Genomic DNA, 17,225 nt, shown 5'->3' with positions numbered 1-17,225 from the left:
ACCTTCACACCCAAATCTAACATCTCGGCTCCATGTTTTCTTTTTCATATCAGAGGACAGTAAGCCCCTTTCCGTGACCTTTCACTGTCCAGGGAAGTGCTCTCGCTGAACGTCCATGTTTAAACCTTGTTCTTTTTATTCGTTATGTATACGTTTTGCGCATCTTACCCCCCTTTTATCACATTATATTTGCACATAAATAATTATTTTATTTGTTACTTTATGAAAGCATGTGAATTTATGCTTGACAGTTAATGTTTTCATGTCTGGAAAATATAATATAAAATATTCTTCTCTCTCTCTCTCTCTCTCTCTCTCTCTCTCTCTCTGTCCTTTTCTCTCTTCAGCAATCGATAATAAATAGCTTAAAAAGGTAGCTTGACTGCCTGCATTAAATGTGAAGGAGCTTATTTGAGGACACCATAGACACCTGACTGAATTTCAGGACCAGAACCAGAAGAAGAAAAACGTTATGAATCCTCAGGTAACTTTTGTTCATAACTTAACATGCTCTGTAAACAACAAAAATATAAATATAAAAATGTAAAATATAAAATGCAAGATACAAAATACTCTACCAAATACTCCTTTTTTTGAACATACAGTGTAGGAAAGAGTAAAGGAAGACTATGCGCATAGTGCACATAAAGACGGACATGGAAGTGGGCTATGTACAATGTGAAAAAAAAAAAAGAAGCAGATTAAGATTTTTTTAAAAAGTGCTAAAAAATATTTCATGGTATTCTGATAGTATGAACAAGTGTGCACCTTCAATGATTCTTAAGGTACGTACATACATAACAGACGACATCATATCACAGCAGTGTTAGCGTCTTCTTCTTCTTGGTGTTGTTCTTATTATTATTATAATTATTATTGTTACTATTGTTATTATTATTATTATGGATACTTGACTTGGCTGAGCTATATTCTCTGCACCAAATTGCAAGACATTCAAAAAAGGTTTTATACAACTGGCAATGACAAATAGATATAGAAACTAATAATCACCGGAACTATATACTAAATATGTTTGTATTGAATGAAGGTATCATGGTATTCCCATCCTCTGGCTCAATGAAGGGAGTTCATCACCTCTCCCATCTGCTGGCTGCCACTGCGGAGCATGCGCCTTGCGGCTCTCCATCATTTCCAATATCCCAGTGTAGAAGCAGCAGCAGAGGCAGAGAACTAATGGTAGGCACCTTCTTTTCACGATTATCGCCGTTTCTTAACTCTTAAAAATACTGTTTTGAGTCGGCGCCATCGCTATGGCACGGGCGTGCGTGCAGGGGTTCAAACGGGGTGTTTACGGAGTTCTTTGACGCAGACAAGGTTGAAAAGCGTCTCCCCCCTTCTCTCTGCAAACGCAACGGGTTAGCTTAGCATGCTAAGCTGAGCCGTGTTAGCACGGCCTGCACCTTGGTTCGAAACCTGACGAGGCCCTGTGCGCTTTTTCGACCATTTCAGGTCGCGGTTTGGAGAACGGTTGCTCCCCGCGTCCAACAACGCGTATAGTTCGCTTGTTACTTCCGAGTTCTCCACGAGCCTTCTGATACAATTCGGCGTGGATCGTATCTGGACAGCTGACGCTTGGTGTGCTAACCTTAGGCTAGTTCAGATGCTTCGTCCAGTGGTTAAAAACAGGGACTGCTTTGCCTTGTTTACGTCGACTCTCCCATCGGATCACCCGTCAAGCACTCCGAAATTGTTTTAGAGCCCGTTGTACACCAATTACTTTTCAAACATAGAAATTATCCGCGTTAATAACACAACCGAGAGGGTCATGTTCACCTGGTTAATTAGCTTTCATCTAATATTCTGGTACCTTGTACCGTGGACACACAGGGGCGACATCCATTTATTGCTACGGGTTTAGGTCATTCATGGTTAATCTTAAGAGTTCAAACTGTGAGAAACAGCGTGACAAATTACACGACGCGTCATCCTCCCGAGATTTCGTCTATTATGATGTGAGTGACTGCAATATATGCTCCATGGGTGAATGTACGGAGTTGGATGCTGACATAATTTGAGGGTCACCTCCAGTCAGGCAACAAGCAAGTTGGATAACTCGTTGAAGTATTCGTCATGAGTGACATTTGTTTGTCTTTTGATCTCAGCTTTAATATATTGAGGAGTCCATCAATAGGAATTGTTGTACTTTCTTCAAGAAACTATCAAAAGTTGTTGTGATTAAATAAATAAAAAGGAAGAAACGTGAAACCCTATGGCGTACTGTTTTTGTAGGGTATGTTTGTGTCACACATTTCATTATACAGATGTATTCACTGTACCGATAGTACTTCAACTCCTTAACAGATGATTACCTGGTTTGTCTCAATGTGATTAAATATTTTATCTCTTTCATCCGATCCATGTGTCTGCTATAGAAAAGCGCACTGTAGGTGCTTTACCTGAGGTTCAGATCCAAATGTTTGGTTTGGGTACAAACATAGTAATAACTAAAAATGCCTGTAGTCCACGGTGAGGTGACACTGTGACTTTTTACCACGCCTCATTTTCTCATCCTCAGTGGCGATGTTTGTAAGACAGTCATATATATATATATATTGTGGTGGGCACTCGGTAGGTGTGGCCTCTCACCCAGAGGTATGATGGGTAGGGTCCTGACCGAGGGTATAGATAGAGGCTGTGCGGGGAAACGTGTTGAAGTGTTGTGGCCCGAGAGACAATAAAAAACATCACGTTCTCAACCAGCGACTCCGGACCGTTTTGTCCTGCCACAATATATATATATTGTTTCTGGCTTGATCCCATTATGTATTATTGTATGTTATGGAAATGGTGCTTTAATAAAATAACCAAATAACTTATTTGTCCTGTTTCACACTTGCAGAGACCATGGGAATAATACTACACACCTGCCTGTGGGAACCAACATGTTGAAGGAGCTTTACTTGTTCCACTGAGCTAATTTGCATAAAGGACAGTGCCCACCGCCTTCTGACCAGCATCTATCAGTGTCCAATGGCTCTGAAGGATAAGATGCAGTAATGGAACTCCGTGTGCTCTTCAGCACTGTAGATATGAAGCACCTAAAAGGGTAGGGTCTCCCGTGAGCTTGCCTCACCCTACCCGACCACCCACTATTTTAGCGGCTCCAATTGAGTGCAGATTCCCACGTGAGAGAACAGTCCTGGCCTTCATTCTCCCACTTCAATCACGGCATTGAAAGACAAACATGGCGTGCATCCGAGAGACACTGGTTGATGCTTGATAAACATACCTCTGAGGTGTTGAGCATTAAACCAGTGGAGCGATGAATGGAGGAAAGGACTGTGAAGCAGGGGATGAAAGACAGGTTGTCCCTGTCCAGGTCCCCATCGGCTGGCAACGCAAGGGGGAACACAGTGGAGGGGTCATATACATAAGGTGAGAACTTGGATTTTCCAATTATTTCTCATTGAGAAAAAGCTTTAAAATTAAGAATTTTATATGGAGCTTAAAACACCACTTTAATTATTTTGGTGATCTGTAATGATGATTTTGCTATGCTGATGCAGCTTTTCGCCTGTAGTCTGTTGTCGTAAGACAGTCTTACATAGCCAGCAAAGGTCAACTCTTTTTTAGAGATGCTTTTTGTTGTGTTGTCCTACTCTCTCTTATTCAACAGGATCATGGTGAGCTGGAGAAATAAATGATAACACATTATTCTTGCTGTATTTTAGTTTCCTGACAACACTTAAAAACAACTTACTCTTAGCTTTCAAGAAAACATATACAATGATGCAGTAATGACAAGTCAATGGCTTAGATTAAAGCTACTACTTCAATAAACTTATTTGGTTGATGCCCTCTATGAGATCCTTCCATGCTCGATTGCTGCAGCCCCTTTTCAGTAATCGGTTATTCTGTTTATTACTGCATTGTTATTATGCTGTGCCTCAGAAATGGCTGTGTTGTAACATGATTTCCTTTTTTCACAAAATTTGACGCTACAAGTAGTTTATGAGTCATCATACCAAAAAACACTTGCGACAATGTGAATTCTTCCATAAACTTTAAAACCAGTGAATAGCCAAAACAGTGTCTGGTAGTTGGGACCAGTTTCACTGGTACACACTAGCACACCAACATCTGTACACGGTTGATGCCTCAAACTTATGACAGGCAGTATTGTGGCATTTAGACAAGCCAATCTGTAAATGTGATGCCTGGTGTAGTTACTACTTCACAGAAGCAGATGGCAGGCACCTGTATGCAATGTACGAGGAGTGTTTTGAAGCCATGTAGTTCGAAAACAAATTCCGGTTGCAGAGACATGGGCGGTTTTCGATATGCTGTAGGAGCTAAACAGAGAGCAAGAGAGTGAATGAGACTTTATCAGATTCAGGAGTGTAATATTCACACTCAGATGAAGATCATACAGCAGGACAGAAAGTGACTGAGGCGGTTGCCAACGGTGCTTGTGCATTTAGTGACAGTTTGTCCACTCGCCGTGACAGCTCCACAAGAAGCACATTCTAGAGCCGATTCTTGGTCAAAACACTGTGATGGTGGTACGGTGAATGGAATGGAAAAAGCATAGCAGAAAATGCAGGAGAAAATACAGTGTGAATAGCGCTGCATGCAGCACGGATGTTCACAGTCCTGCTGTAGATGCTGATGCCCAGCCATCATCATTATCTGCGCCTGGTGACGTCATAATACACACATTCGATGAGTGAATTTACTCCCGACCTCAACACCCCTCACACTAAGGTTCTCCTTGATAGTGTACGCTCTTTTCGAACTACAGCTTCTCAAACAATTGTTCTGGTGATACATAGAGAACAGACAGAAAAAAGTGATGACCATGACTTCTCCAGTATTAAACTGTATTGTGAAAAGGTATCCTTGTTTATTTCGGTCCACAGTCCCTTCACAGCTCTCTGCAGTTTTGAATGTGCCTGGATGATGACTGAGTTGAACTGAGCCTCGCCCACTTTAGTTAAATGTGTTAATCATTTGACACAATTGCTGTGCAGGATATACCGTTCTCCGACCATCTCTTTGCTAGTTGTTAGCATGTATTCCTTTTTAAAGTTTTATTCAGTACATTTTTGGTTCTGTCTCTGCTGCATGTAAACCGTGACAAACCGCAGCAATCGCACTCAATGGCTTAATGAAGTTATTGACAATTTTAATTTAATTTAATTTAATATTGGTTTAATAAAAATGTCATTTTCTCATTTATGTTTCAGTTATTAACCAGCTTGCTCATTTTTGTGTTTCTATGTCCAGTCCTAGTGGTTCAGTGCTGTCCAGTTTGGAGCAGGTAAAGACCTACCTTCTTACAGATGGAACCTGCAAATGTGGTCTGGAGTGCCCACTTATCCTCCACAAGGTATTCATCCTCTCTATTTCCATTTTGTTGCTGTGTGTTTTTGAAAGCGGTTCAAATTCTTTTTGTTAATTGTGTAACCATAATTGAAGGAACATGCCACTCCTATTCCCTCTGACCAGATTATAGAAGAAATGATACATGCCTCTCTCATCTTTTGTGCGAGCACAAAATCTTTTCGCTTCACATGCAATGCTAGTGGTTAGCATATAGCATTGCTCGTGGTGTCATTAGGATCCAAAACACATCTAAGTTAGGAGCGAGCGAGCACTTAGGTGTCAGGTGAACTGTGAAATTTGAAGGAGTAGATATCAATGACTAAATATTCAATTTAGGTACCTTAAAGCATTAAGGTGTTTCCATTATTTTGTCCAACCCCTCTAGCTTAAATAACCTGTTTAAGTCATTTTTTTAAGGAGTTTGACATGTTTGACTGGTGTTAATGTACTGTATGATAAGTATGTTTACATTCCCTCCTAAATTCGAGTTTATTTCTGGTTAGTGAGTATATATTTTATATATTTATTCAATTAAAAAAATATTTGGTCCTGATGTAAGCGATAAGTGGGGAAAAAAACATTGTATCAAATTGTGATTTGTATAATTTTGTTGATAATGAGATCAATGTCTACTTACAAAATACACGTGACTTCTGATGTTTCATAAGGAAATATGAAAAGATGTGTAATTCTTGCCCAATGGGTCTGTATCACTATTATATACCCTCTGTGTTAGCGGATTGCTCCCAATCGTTGAATTACTGTTTGTCCCTCTCCTGCAGGTCTTTAACTTCGACCCTGGTGCAGCTGTGAAACAGAGAACAGCAGAGGATGTGAAAGCAGATGAAGATGTGACCAAACTCTGTATTCACAAGAGAAAGCTTCTGGCTGTGGCTACGTTACACAAGAGCATGGAGACTCATCCACCTCTCGCGAGTACTGGGGGAGGTATGACCAGTGTATCAATTATGCTACTAACCTAAATACCGTGTGACATATCAACTGTTTTTCGCTTCCTCAATAGCCTACCTGATATTAATAGCAGGTGTATCTCCTCTAGGTACATCAACAGTGGTGGCAACAGCACATCCTTCAACACAGCGTTCAATAAGGACTAAACCCCCAGATGGCACAGTAACCGCTGGCTCCGACTGTAAGAATCCATTCAAGATAATGATAGGAGCTGGACAACAGCACCCATCACGGATGTATCCATCGCCAGATATAAGCGGAGCCCATCAACCAGATCACTATCACGGGTATTCAAGACCACAACGGCCAGTAGGTGGTGAGCCAGGCCCAAAATCTCCTTATCGGGCAGGCTACGGTGGTATGTTAAGCCCTCCTCCCCCACCATCTCCCAGTGGCGACACGTTGGGCAGCCCAGATGGCTTTACAAGGACCAATACGTGTGGGTTCCCAGGAGCTGGAAGTCCTGGTTCAGCCTCGATTCATGGGAATTTAAGGACACCTCTTTCTCCCCCTAGCATGATGCTTCATGGCTCTCCTCTTGGCCAGTCATCATGTGCCATGACAGGAAGGACTAGTACACCCCTCTCCCCTACGGCCACTGCCAAAAGCCCTGTCATGAACCTGTCACGTGTGAACTTTCCCCCAGGTCTGGATATGCCCCGGACATCATTTCACCATAAAACACCATCTGCAGTTCATCCTGTACCACCCCCGCCACCGACACAAAACCCCTGTGCACTACAAAAAAGGCAGTTGACATCGGAAAAAGATCCATTAGGCATTTTAGACCCCATTCCCAGCAAGCCTGTTAGCCAGGCACAAAACAATGGCCCAAACTCCAATTTCCAGCCGAACATCCACTCTCAGGTACCAATGATGAATGTAAACATACCCCCACCTGCCATTGTTCCTTTGCCAAGTAATTTACCTTTACCCACTGTAAAACCCGGTCCTGTCGGTCATGGAGGCCATGTTCAAAGGACCCAACAAGGTGGGCCAGTGTCTTCTATGTCTCCTTCTCCCGTCACATCTCCTGTTCACATGGCAGGGCCCACTATTGGTAGGATGGAGGCTTCACCTCATCGTTCGCGTTCCTCCTCAACCTCCTCCGATCATGGGAACTTTGCCATGCCCTCTGGACATCAAGCCCAGTGTAGCAACATTAAAGTACCTCCACGGTCCCCGAGGTCAACAATGGGTTCACCCAGGCCAGCAATGCCCTCCAGCCCCTCCACAAACAAAACAGACCCTCTTCAACAGTACAAAGACTCACAACTTCTGTCTGGGATAGGAAACTCAATTGGCAACCAGCAGCACAGCAATCCTATGTACTCACCAACCTCTGCCTCTTCCACATTAGCCACCCCCAGCGCTTCCCAAAAGGGTCACCCAGGTCTCCTGGGGATGCCTCTCAACCAGATCCTTAACCAACAAAATGCTGCTTCCTTCCCCGCTAGCAGTCTCCTGTCAGCGGCAGCCAAAGCACAGCTAGCAAATCAAAACAAACTTGGTGCTGCTAGTAATGGCCCTGTCGGGTTGTCTAGCAGTGGTGTTGGTATCGCAGGTGGTGGTGGTGGAGTCAATGCAGTGGGTGGTTGTCATCCTAGTACTATGAGTGGCTCTCGAAACCTGGAGGGACACAGCACTTTAAACCCAATGCTCCCACCAAACTCCAACTTATTACTCAACACTCCTGAAGGGCAAAGTGGTCGTGCAGCTCTGAGAGACAAGTTGATGGCCCAGCAGAGGGACCCCATGCGAAAACGCAAGCATTCATCGGGCAGTGCATCAGTTAGTAACGAAATCAGCAACAATATGGTTTTTAACATGCTTAATAAATCAAGCATGGGAGGACAAGCCGTGCACGGTCCGAGTGCCACTGAGCAGTTACGAAAAGTAGGTCGTTTGGGGAACCTTCCTCCAAACGCGTCCATGGCCCAGCTACTCCAGTCTATGAGCTGTCAGAGCTCTCATAATATCACAGGGAACAGCCATCGCCCAGGCCTCAGCCCAGGCTCGGGGCATGGTCCTCAAGGCCCTGTTCAGCAACACTACACAGAAAACACTTCAGTTGTCCCTGGTGTTGCACAACAAAATCTTCTTGCCCAGCAGAGGCTCCGCGCACCTGTCGACACTTTACAACACTGCCAGAACATGGACACCTCTGGAGGCCACCAAGGCTCTCGTCCTGGCGTATTCTCAGATATGAGGGGCCAGATGCAGGCATCTGCCATGGGTAACTGTGGGCCTGTAGGCCCTGGGGGTGGATCAATAGGTCCCGATGGCTTGCCTCATGGACGCCATAACACTAATCCTCCACATTTGTCCCATTCCGGACCGCATCCCTCACAGCAAACCCTGCATCATGGTGTAACTCGGACAAATATGGTGGTCATGACTCATGGACCTGGAGATGGTGGTGCCACCCAAACCATGTCTGACACAGGTAAGATGCTTAAGTTACTATCCTGAACCACTTTCATTTAAGTGTTGACTTATATCGCTGTCACAATTGTCTACCACTGTTTTGTTTTGGATGCAAAGTGAATGGCGATTCAATGCTCTTTTTGTTCAGAAATCGATGGTCTTCTGCAGGATTTTGTTTTTTCATAATTGCAGCTTTAGGATATTGTCACACATACTATATGTCTGACTTCTTTTTATGTTACTAAGCCAGAAGGTCAGAATGTAAAATGGAACATTAACATGCACTGGTACTTTTGGTTAAAATGTATCACTTTTAAACAGTTTCAAAGTTTGGCTGTTACGACTTAAATAATAGTAATACATTTTGGATTCCTGAGTAGCAACACCTGAAGGTTCTGTGGTGCATTCCTTAATAACTGTCCACTGTATGCTATTTCTTGTTTAAAGCAAATCATCAATTTCAGTTTGACAAATGGTGGTCTGATGGTCAAGGCAGGCACATGCAAAAAAAAATCTGGTGCCAAAATGCATTGCAGAATCTGACTGGTTGTCCAAGGTGTCTTCTATTCTCAGCCTCCCTGGATCATATTCTTTTTAATTACATCCATATTTTTGGATGCAGCTTGAGGCGAAAAGTGTTCCCACGTGGCATGTATGAAAATGTGCATGATGATTGTGTGCGGTGCGCGATTGCTTTTGGTTGTCATTACTGTTACTATAGTTGTGCGAGACAAAAAAAGTATTAAAGCTTTCCAAACAAATGGGGAAATGCTCCCTTAGCAGGCTTGAATTTGAGGTCTCACCCTATAGTCATACTTTCACATAGAAGTGTCCCAACACCAAGGTGTTGTCATAATAGTTGATTTCTCAAAAGTGAAAATTTGAAAACAAGACTTGTTGGTGTAGCTGAGTTTGGACTAGTGTTTAGAGTGTTAGTGCATCAGAAAGTGATGAGAAGCTTTTCTGGCTATGATGGCCACATTTTATTTTGGCAACAGAATCAAATTTTACATTAAAGCAGGATCATCCGAAAATATTTAACATAAAGTCACATATCACATTAATGATCTACCAACTTTTGTTCCCAAGCATCAGCCCTTCAGGCCAGACACAATCTCACATTACATTGGAACTATTTTTCCGAATTGAACTGCTGCTCGAATGCTCACATTGATTTGTTTAGGCTGTAAATTGACGTTTTACAATAGGTCTTGGCTGTATTTATAATAAGTATTGTGTAGTAATCTTGGTTTGGACCTCTGACTGTTTGTGGAATAACATTTAGACCTTCAAGCTCAGCTTGCGTTGTTTTTTGGGCCACGTGCTAAAAATGACAGTGGCAGGGTCGGTGCATGTTTTTGTTCTAGTCAATCAAGAGGACATCCTTTTTCAAATCAGATGTCTTAGGCATGTAATCAGATGATTGTCATTCTGGTGTTGCTTGTTTCAGCTGAAACCTCATTGGTTAAAATGTGTAGGTTTGATCAGCTGGAACCAAAACCTGCACCAACCTGGCCCTTTGAGGCCCGAATTGCCCACCCATGCCACTGGGTGTATACCCGTTTATTTTCCTCAACATCATAAATAATGTGCTTTACAATATTGATAAGAAATATTCATAATAATGTTTTTGCCATAATCATCCAGCCTTCGTATTTATTTGAATTGTCTCGGGTATATTTCGAAAACACAGATGCCCTCATAGATTAATCTTAGCAATGCAGCTGAGGTCATTTGTCACTGGCAATTGCCCCATACTCTTCTATAGTGCTGAACACATTTGAGGCAGAAATATTTGACCAAGTTAATTGAGCTTTGCTGCTAGACTCTGAATCTGGCACCTTCAGTTTTGCTTTTGTGTCAATCAAAGGAGCTTTTAAGTGTTGCATCATGAAGCTTTTGACTGATTGTTTCCTTCTTGGTTGACAATCATAGCTGAAATTGTCTTTCATTGACTTGACTTCTTGTATAAATAGCCAGTAGTGGCTGCATGAATTTAATGAAGACAATATGGCCGGCATAATATTGCCAGAAACGAAATGAAATCGCATGGCTACTAACAATTTGCTCTGAAGGCTTTCTGCTCACACACAAATACCCCAAAGTTGATTCGAACCTCCTTAGCCTCACTGTCACCCAGCTGACTGCCCCCCTCTCCTGAGAAAGCTGAATCACACCAGCGACACTCTTAACCCCCTCATCGAACCAGCCTGCTCCCCCAACACGCTTCCTGGCAGCGGACAGCACCACCAATCATCACTTGGTTCCTATGGCAACCTCCCTCGGCAACAGCCGTCACTATATCATAGCAGTTGTGGAGGATGAGGGGAGTGGGGGGAGGGGCTGGCCTCGCCATGGCTCCCAGCACTTGAGAGGAGAGAGTGGGGGGAAAGAAAGAAAAGAAGAGAAAAAAAATGGTGAACACACACAGCTGCCCTTCAGCTACGTCGCATCGCACCAGCTGCTCCAGTCACAACCCGTCCACACACCCACATACACACAGCGCTGGGATGCAGAGATTCTGCATAAGGCCTCGGCTTTGTCTGCATAACATTGCTTGGAGCTTGTCCCTTGATTCATTGATATGTCTGTGGTATATGTTTTCTTTGTGTTGTGTCCTTGTATGCTATGCGCTTTGGTTTGCTGGTGGCATGTACAGGAGGTTAGTCATCAATGCGAAGTAAACCTTAGAGACTATTGGCTACTTTTTTAAAGCAAATAAATATATGGATCATAACACCTTTGGTCCAGGTTAATTAAATTCCAAATGTTGATTGAATCTGTATCTACGAAGACTGTTATCCATTCCCCTGACACATGATGTTACACTGACAAACAAAATTCAGATTATGTGTGGAATGGTGGAGGAAATGGTTTGACAGGTTGGATATTTAGACGAAACTTTTAAGCGGCTGTGCAAAAGGTTGTACTCAAACCATGGATTTGTTTTTTTGCTTTTCTGTTGTTAATTTGGCTCTATTTTGTCTAGATATTATTGCAAACCTCATGTCTCCTCTCCATTCCTCAGGAAATCCTTCATCACATGGCAACAACCTGGGCAGTGTGCAGACTCACGCCAATGCAGCTGGAGGTCAGATGTACCAGCAGCAGATCGTCCAGGGCATGCAGCAGGGAGTGGCCTTCCACCCAAGCTACCAGAGCCAACAGCACTTCTCAGACAACCCCCAGTATACAGACAGCAGCAACAACAGCAACTCCGCCTCGATGGCGTGCCTTTATCAGAACTACCAGGTTGGTCCCATTTGAAAAGCTGCTCTGCTAATCATGACCGACGAAAACATACTAATGGAAGATCTGCTGTTGTGTTCATAGCAGGGGATGATGCCACATTCTCAGTATGGGGAGGGGCATCAGCTGCAGAACGACGGCTTACGAGCGGGCACACCTGGCTCTGACCGAGGACCCAGCAGAGGCCCGGAGTCTGTGGATGCCATCTATAGAGCGGTGGTGGATGCAGCGAGCAAAGGAATGCATGTCACCATCACGACCACAGTTAGTGGAACCACACAGGCCAGCCCAGTGCCTGCACTGAGCGCCATGAGTGCCTTCACCGCCTCTATAGGGGAACCGGTTAATCTCCCCCAAACAGTCAGCGCTGTTTTGCATGGGCACCAAGATGTGGAGGCGTTACCCCAACAGGCCAGAGCACGGCAGACAAGGCCAGGAGGCGGTCAGAAGAACATGGATCCAGGGAAGAGCACTCCAGATAGCCTAGAGGTCAACGACTACTTCCGTTCTCCAAGCAGGGGCACGCCCAGGGGTCAGTGGGATGCAGAGACGAATTGCACCGGAGCCTTCGACTCTCAGAGCAATAGCAATGCCTGGGTTGGCGAAGAGATTCTGGAGTGTTCCACTCAAGTAAGAAGTAGTCCTTGCATGGAGAGAGCTGCTAACTTGGCTCCTGCCCCACCTTGTCCAGCTGATGCTTCCAATGACCATAATCTTACCATGGCTCATGGAAAACCTTTCCTGGAGGACAACTATCGCTTCAACAACTGCAGTCGGACTCCAGCAAACTACAAAGAGCGCCTGGAGCAGACTGTGGAGCGCTGTGCACACATCAATGGCAACGCTCAACATTTTAACTCCCGGGGTTATGGCGAGGTGCTGGGACCCTCACGGCAGGAGCTGACGGGTGACGACCAGTCACCGAGTTCCTCCACTAGCCTAGAGGGACCCCTGGCTACTGCTAAAGAATACAGCCACTACAATGGCCACTTCAACGGCATGGCTCCCAGCCCTTCAGACACAAAGAGTCTAAGCAGTGAGGAAGACCTTCGGCATCCAGACTCTCCCTCCTCAGAGCTACTTCACTACAGGACAAGGACCTTCAATATGGGGGAGCTGGTCTGGGGCCAGCTAAAGGGCTTTCCACCTTGGCCTGCCAAGCTGGCTGGGGATGAGCAAGTGTCAGCTGCGGCGATGCAGCTGCGAGAACAGGCTAAGGCGAGTCCTGATCTTGTATTAAGTCATTTAAATAGAGAAGCATGCGATTTCACTATAATATCTATCTCTAAATAAATTCAGGTTTTTGATGTTAGGTTTATGGCTTGTACCTTGCAGCAATATACTAGTTTGAAGTTTTGTAATTCATTAACACTACCCATGAATTCTCTGTTTTGCCTGGTTTGAAAGTGAAACTCCTCTACAGTTTTCAACCGAAGTAAGGTTTGTGGTTTGCTATTGTGGAACACTGCAAGACATTCTTGTTTCTTTCATATCAAATATCTGAATAAGTGAGAAATTAAGATTTTATTGACTGGTAGCTGATAAAAAGGGGTTGTAGTAATGACTGCAGTCCATTGGTTAAAGCACCTTTCATAGTTGATTTTGCCATTATTTGTTGCATATTATTTTCTGAAATTGGTCTCACAGTTTCCTTTTGCCTCATTTAGGTGGAGCCTGAAAAGTTAAAAACACTAACTCATGATTTGGAGGCACTGGACCGTGCCGCTAAAAGAGGCCTGAAGTAAGTCACCCTGCATTTGTGCTCTTTTACAAAGAGTTTTCAGGATAAAAATGAGGTTTCACATAACATGTACCACTGGATATTTGGCTTTTCACTGATGGGTCATGAGGACTCTGAAATGTTTTAACAATAAAAATATTATATTTCACATGTACAGTGTGGTACTATGCTGTAATTTTTTTTTCTTCCAACTCACAGCAAAAAGCAGATCATGTGCATTCACTGAAGTGGCCATTCCACTCCAATTCTGAGTTGAATCAATAGGCTTACACTGTTGTTTCAAATATTTTGATTTGAGTTGAGTTATTAAATCGCTTTCAGGTGGCGTTTGTTTAAATGACATGGTTGTTGTTCCACAGGCCAGGGAAACTGAATAATCACTTGGAAGCTGCTATCCACGAGGCCATGAGTGAACTCGACAAGATGTCGGGAACGGTAAGAAACATTTTCCAACATGTCACTGTTAGGATTTGTGAAGTGTAAGTGGAAATGACTGTTTCTATTGCTGCCTTCAGATCCCATCCAGAGACCGCCAGGTGAAGCTTCCCAAACCTAAACGGAGAAAGATATCCAGATAACAATGAATGTGTCGGCCCTCAAAGCCTTCAGAGACTTGGCCCGCGCCGCCTTTGTTGCGATCTGAGCTCTCTTACAGGTGCTACACTCGGACTTGTAGTGGTACATTCTTGTTCCATGATATCAACTTGACTTAATGACTGAAGGTGCTGGAGACTCCAATCACCGATGCAGTTGTAACTGTAGAGCTATAACAAAAAAAAACAAAAAAAATAGGGAAAAAAAAACTCCTCATGGTTGCAATTTGTCTACAGCTCACTGAATTAACTATTTTTTTCTAATCTACAATAGTAAAACAAAAGCTTATGAGCGTTACCTTACATATTTAAGAAAAATAGACAGTCCAAATATTTCTGATACATTTTCAATATGTATATAGATAATCCTGAAATTTCATGCTATTAAGAATTGTATGTAAATATTGTAAACTGTCATGTACAAGCGTACTTAATGCACATTTTATCTTTTATTGTACAAAAACAACACAGAAGAAGTGTACCAATGTCTTGATTTTTATTCAGAAGTGCGGTTGCGTACGACCGCATGCATAGGATAAATAAGAAATACAGCCTAAAGCTTTTATATGACGAATTGTAAGACGTGCTGTTTTTTTATCATTATAATTTTATTATTTTTCTAAGGGAACAGTGAGCGGGCATGACTTTATAAGTTCTCCCTTCGCACCATTGTTCATTATTGTATTGGAAGAACAGAATGAACTTTACCAGCAGAGTATTTAGGAAGTAATCTGCGCCGTGCATCAACTGTGCAATCCGTGGGTTGTTTTGTTGTTTTTCACTTTTCAATTTGTGTGGAAAAACGTTTGGAAAAATGATAACCTGCTATTATTGAATGTAAATTTCACCTTAAAAACAGCAGCGTTTGTGTCAAACTTGCATTTCCGTCGCTTGAAACTAACAAGTTAAGAATGCTAATTTCAATTTGATCTTGAGCAGGTGGAGCAAGCGTAAATATTGCATAAATTATATTGGATCAGTGTTAAAAAAAAGGGCGTGAATCTCCCCCAAGCAGATTGGAATGCAATTTGTCACAAGTGTCAAAAGGGCAGAGATTTTCTTCAAACATCTCAGGTGCCATTTGCTTGTTCTGAATATGTTCTTGCTTGTTCTGTGTTTCATGTTTGTCACAAATCAAGTTTTACACAACACTAAGTTCAGGCAGGTGAAACATGTATCACGTTTAGGGGCCTTTATGTATCTTTTATTTCTCTTATGTAAATTATTGATGTACAGTTCTCCATATTTATTTTATGCTTTACAAATACAGTAGATGGCAATAATACTACCAAGAGTTAAGAACTCTAGCCTTATGTGTACATGTTTTTATTTTTTTGGTTAACAGTACTCCATATCAAAGTTGGTTATTTATAAACTTTGGTTACAGATTTCAAGGAAACATTAGTCCACGCTATTTATGAGCAAAAAATGCAGTTTGAACACTTCATACATTGCTACATCTGAAATGGTGCAAAGTTTCAAGACATCCTCGTGTGTGTCTGACGTCAGGATGAAAACACACACAGCCGCTCCTCCTGATACAACCTGAAATCATTTCAAGTGCAATATGGCGATCGGCGGCTTCAGAAACGGCAATTCATCATAAAAACAGTCTCACAAAGATCCATGAAGTAGTAATTTATTTGTAGTGATCACATTCACTCTCCTGGACGCTCATTGTTGTGCCGCTGTAGCTACACTACTTTTATTAAGGATATGTAAACGCTCTGAAAATACTCATGTGCACACATTTAAAAAATCTCGTACTGTATTTTGCTTATTTCATTATTTAAATATTCCAGTCATGTGCATGATCAAAGGAGACATTTTGTTTCTTGTTTTGGCGACACAAACCCCAGCAGTTGGCGAGATGTCAGTGTGTTTCTTTGATCAATATTTATTTGCAGACATCTTAGTACTTTCAAAATTAACATCCGTGTTAAAGGAGTGATCAACTGTCTTCCATTTCCAGTGTTCCACAAACCTCAGTGTTTTACTGTAAACTGGTCAGGATTCTTCCTGCCGAGTCAAATGTGTGAGGAACACACACAAGCTCTTTTGGTAAAGTTCATTCTGCCTGTGTTGTTTTGGTTTATTTGTGCAATGACACGCAGGAAGCCGACTTTGTGATTGGCATCTGTGTGTGACGGATTCATATCTTTAATGGTCAAGAGTTCAAAAGTTTGTGTTTGACATGTGCAGTTTTTATTTTTTTTATCGTTGTGTGTTGAGGTGAGGCAGTTTTTCCCTCTTTTTGTTTGTCAGTATTTTTTTTAACTTGTAACTGAGTATATATTTTCTCACTAATATATACTTTTATTTTTAAATAGACTTGCGTGATGTATGATGTGCACTTGATTGTTTTGTTTTTCTTTTTGGAATTAATGTGGGATAGAAATAGTGTGTCAGAGTCCCTTACTTTAAGATTGTTTGGGCTTTTTTTTATTATTGGTTTAATGTACACAGCATCTTTTTGTAAATATTATGAGACATTACAGGTCATGCAGTGATGTAACATTTTGAAAAATGTTGCACAGATGTTTTAAGATATTAAAAATCCAGTCACTCTTACTTGAACCCTTTTGTGTCTGTCTGTCAATAGTCCTTCAGTAATAGAAAACGATCTCGTTGATAATGTATCGCAGTAGTCGTGATCCCAAAGCGTCTTCTTATAGTTGCAAGCTCAGCATTTACGTTCTAACCATTTTGTACCCCTCTAGTGGAGGAATAGTTGCACTGCAATTTAAGTCAAATATTTGTATAAAAATGTTTTAATAACACTGCAAATACGCAGCGATAGATAGCAACAATTGAGTGAAGGACGCTTTGCTCTTTAATATCATGTGAAAACGTAGAAATCCAGCGTAACTGAGCGCATTATTCTCCTAGGTGCTCCA

The 17,225-nt window shown here is 42.4% G+C and overlaps 1 protein-coding gene across 1 annotated transcript; it reads left to right on the top strand.

Moving 5' to 3' along the window:
* Window positions 1–1,081: 1,081 nt before the first annotated feature.
* On the top strand, window positions 1,082–16,905 carry LOC128749015 (methyl-CpG-binding domain protein 5-like). The gene is made up of 10 exons (XM_053848192.1): window positions 1,082–1,197; window positions 2,861–3,396; window positions 5,248–5,350; window positions 6,129–6,294; window positions 6,407–8,764; window positions 11,774–11,997; window positions 12,079–13,212; window positions 13,662–13,735; window positions 14,095–14,170; window positions 14,251–16,905. The coding sequence occupies exons 2-10, from the start codon at window positions 3,284–3,286 to the stop codon at window positions 14,311–14,313; spliced, it is 4,311 nt and encodes a 1,436-aa protein (XP_053704167.1). The 5' UTR covers window positions 1,082–1,197; window positions 2,861–3,283; the 3' UTR covers window positions 14,314–16,905.
* Window positions 16,906–17,225: the final 320 nt, after the last annotated feature.

Source organism: Synchiropus splendidus, chromosome 1 (genome assembly GCF_027744825.2).
Source record: "Synchiropus splendidus isolate RoL2022-P1 chromosome 1, RoL_Sspl_1.0, whole genome shotgun sequence".
NCBI classification, from domain to species: domain Eukaryota; kingdom Metazoa; phylum Chordata; class Actinopteri; order Syngnathiformes; family Callionymidae; genus Synchiropus; species Synchiropus splendidus.
Note: the sequence above shows the minus strand (reverse complement) of the source record. Positions and strands in the feature narration are given on the sequence as shown.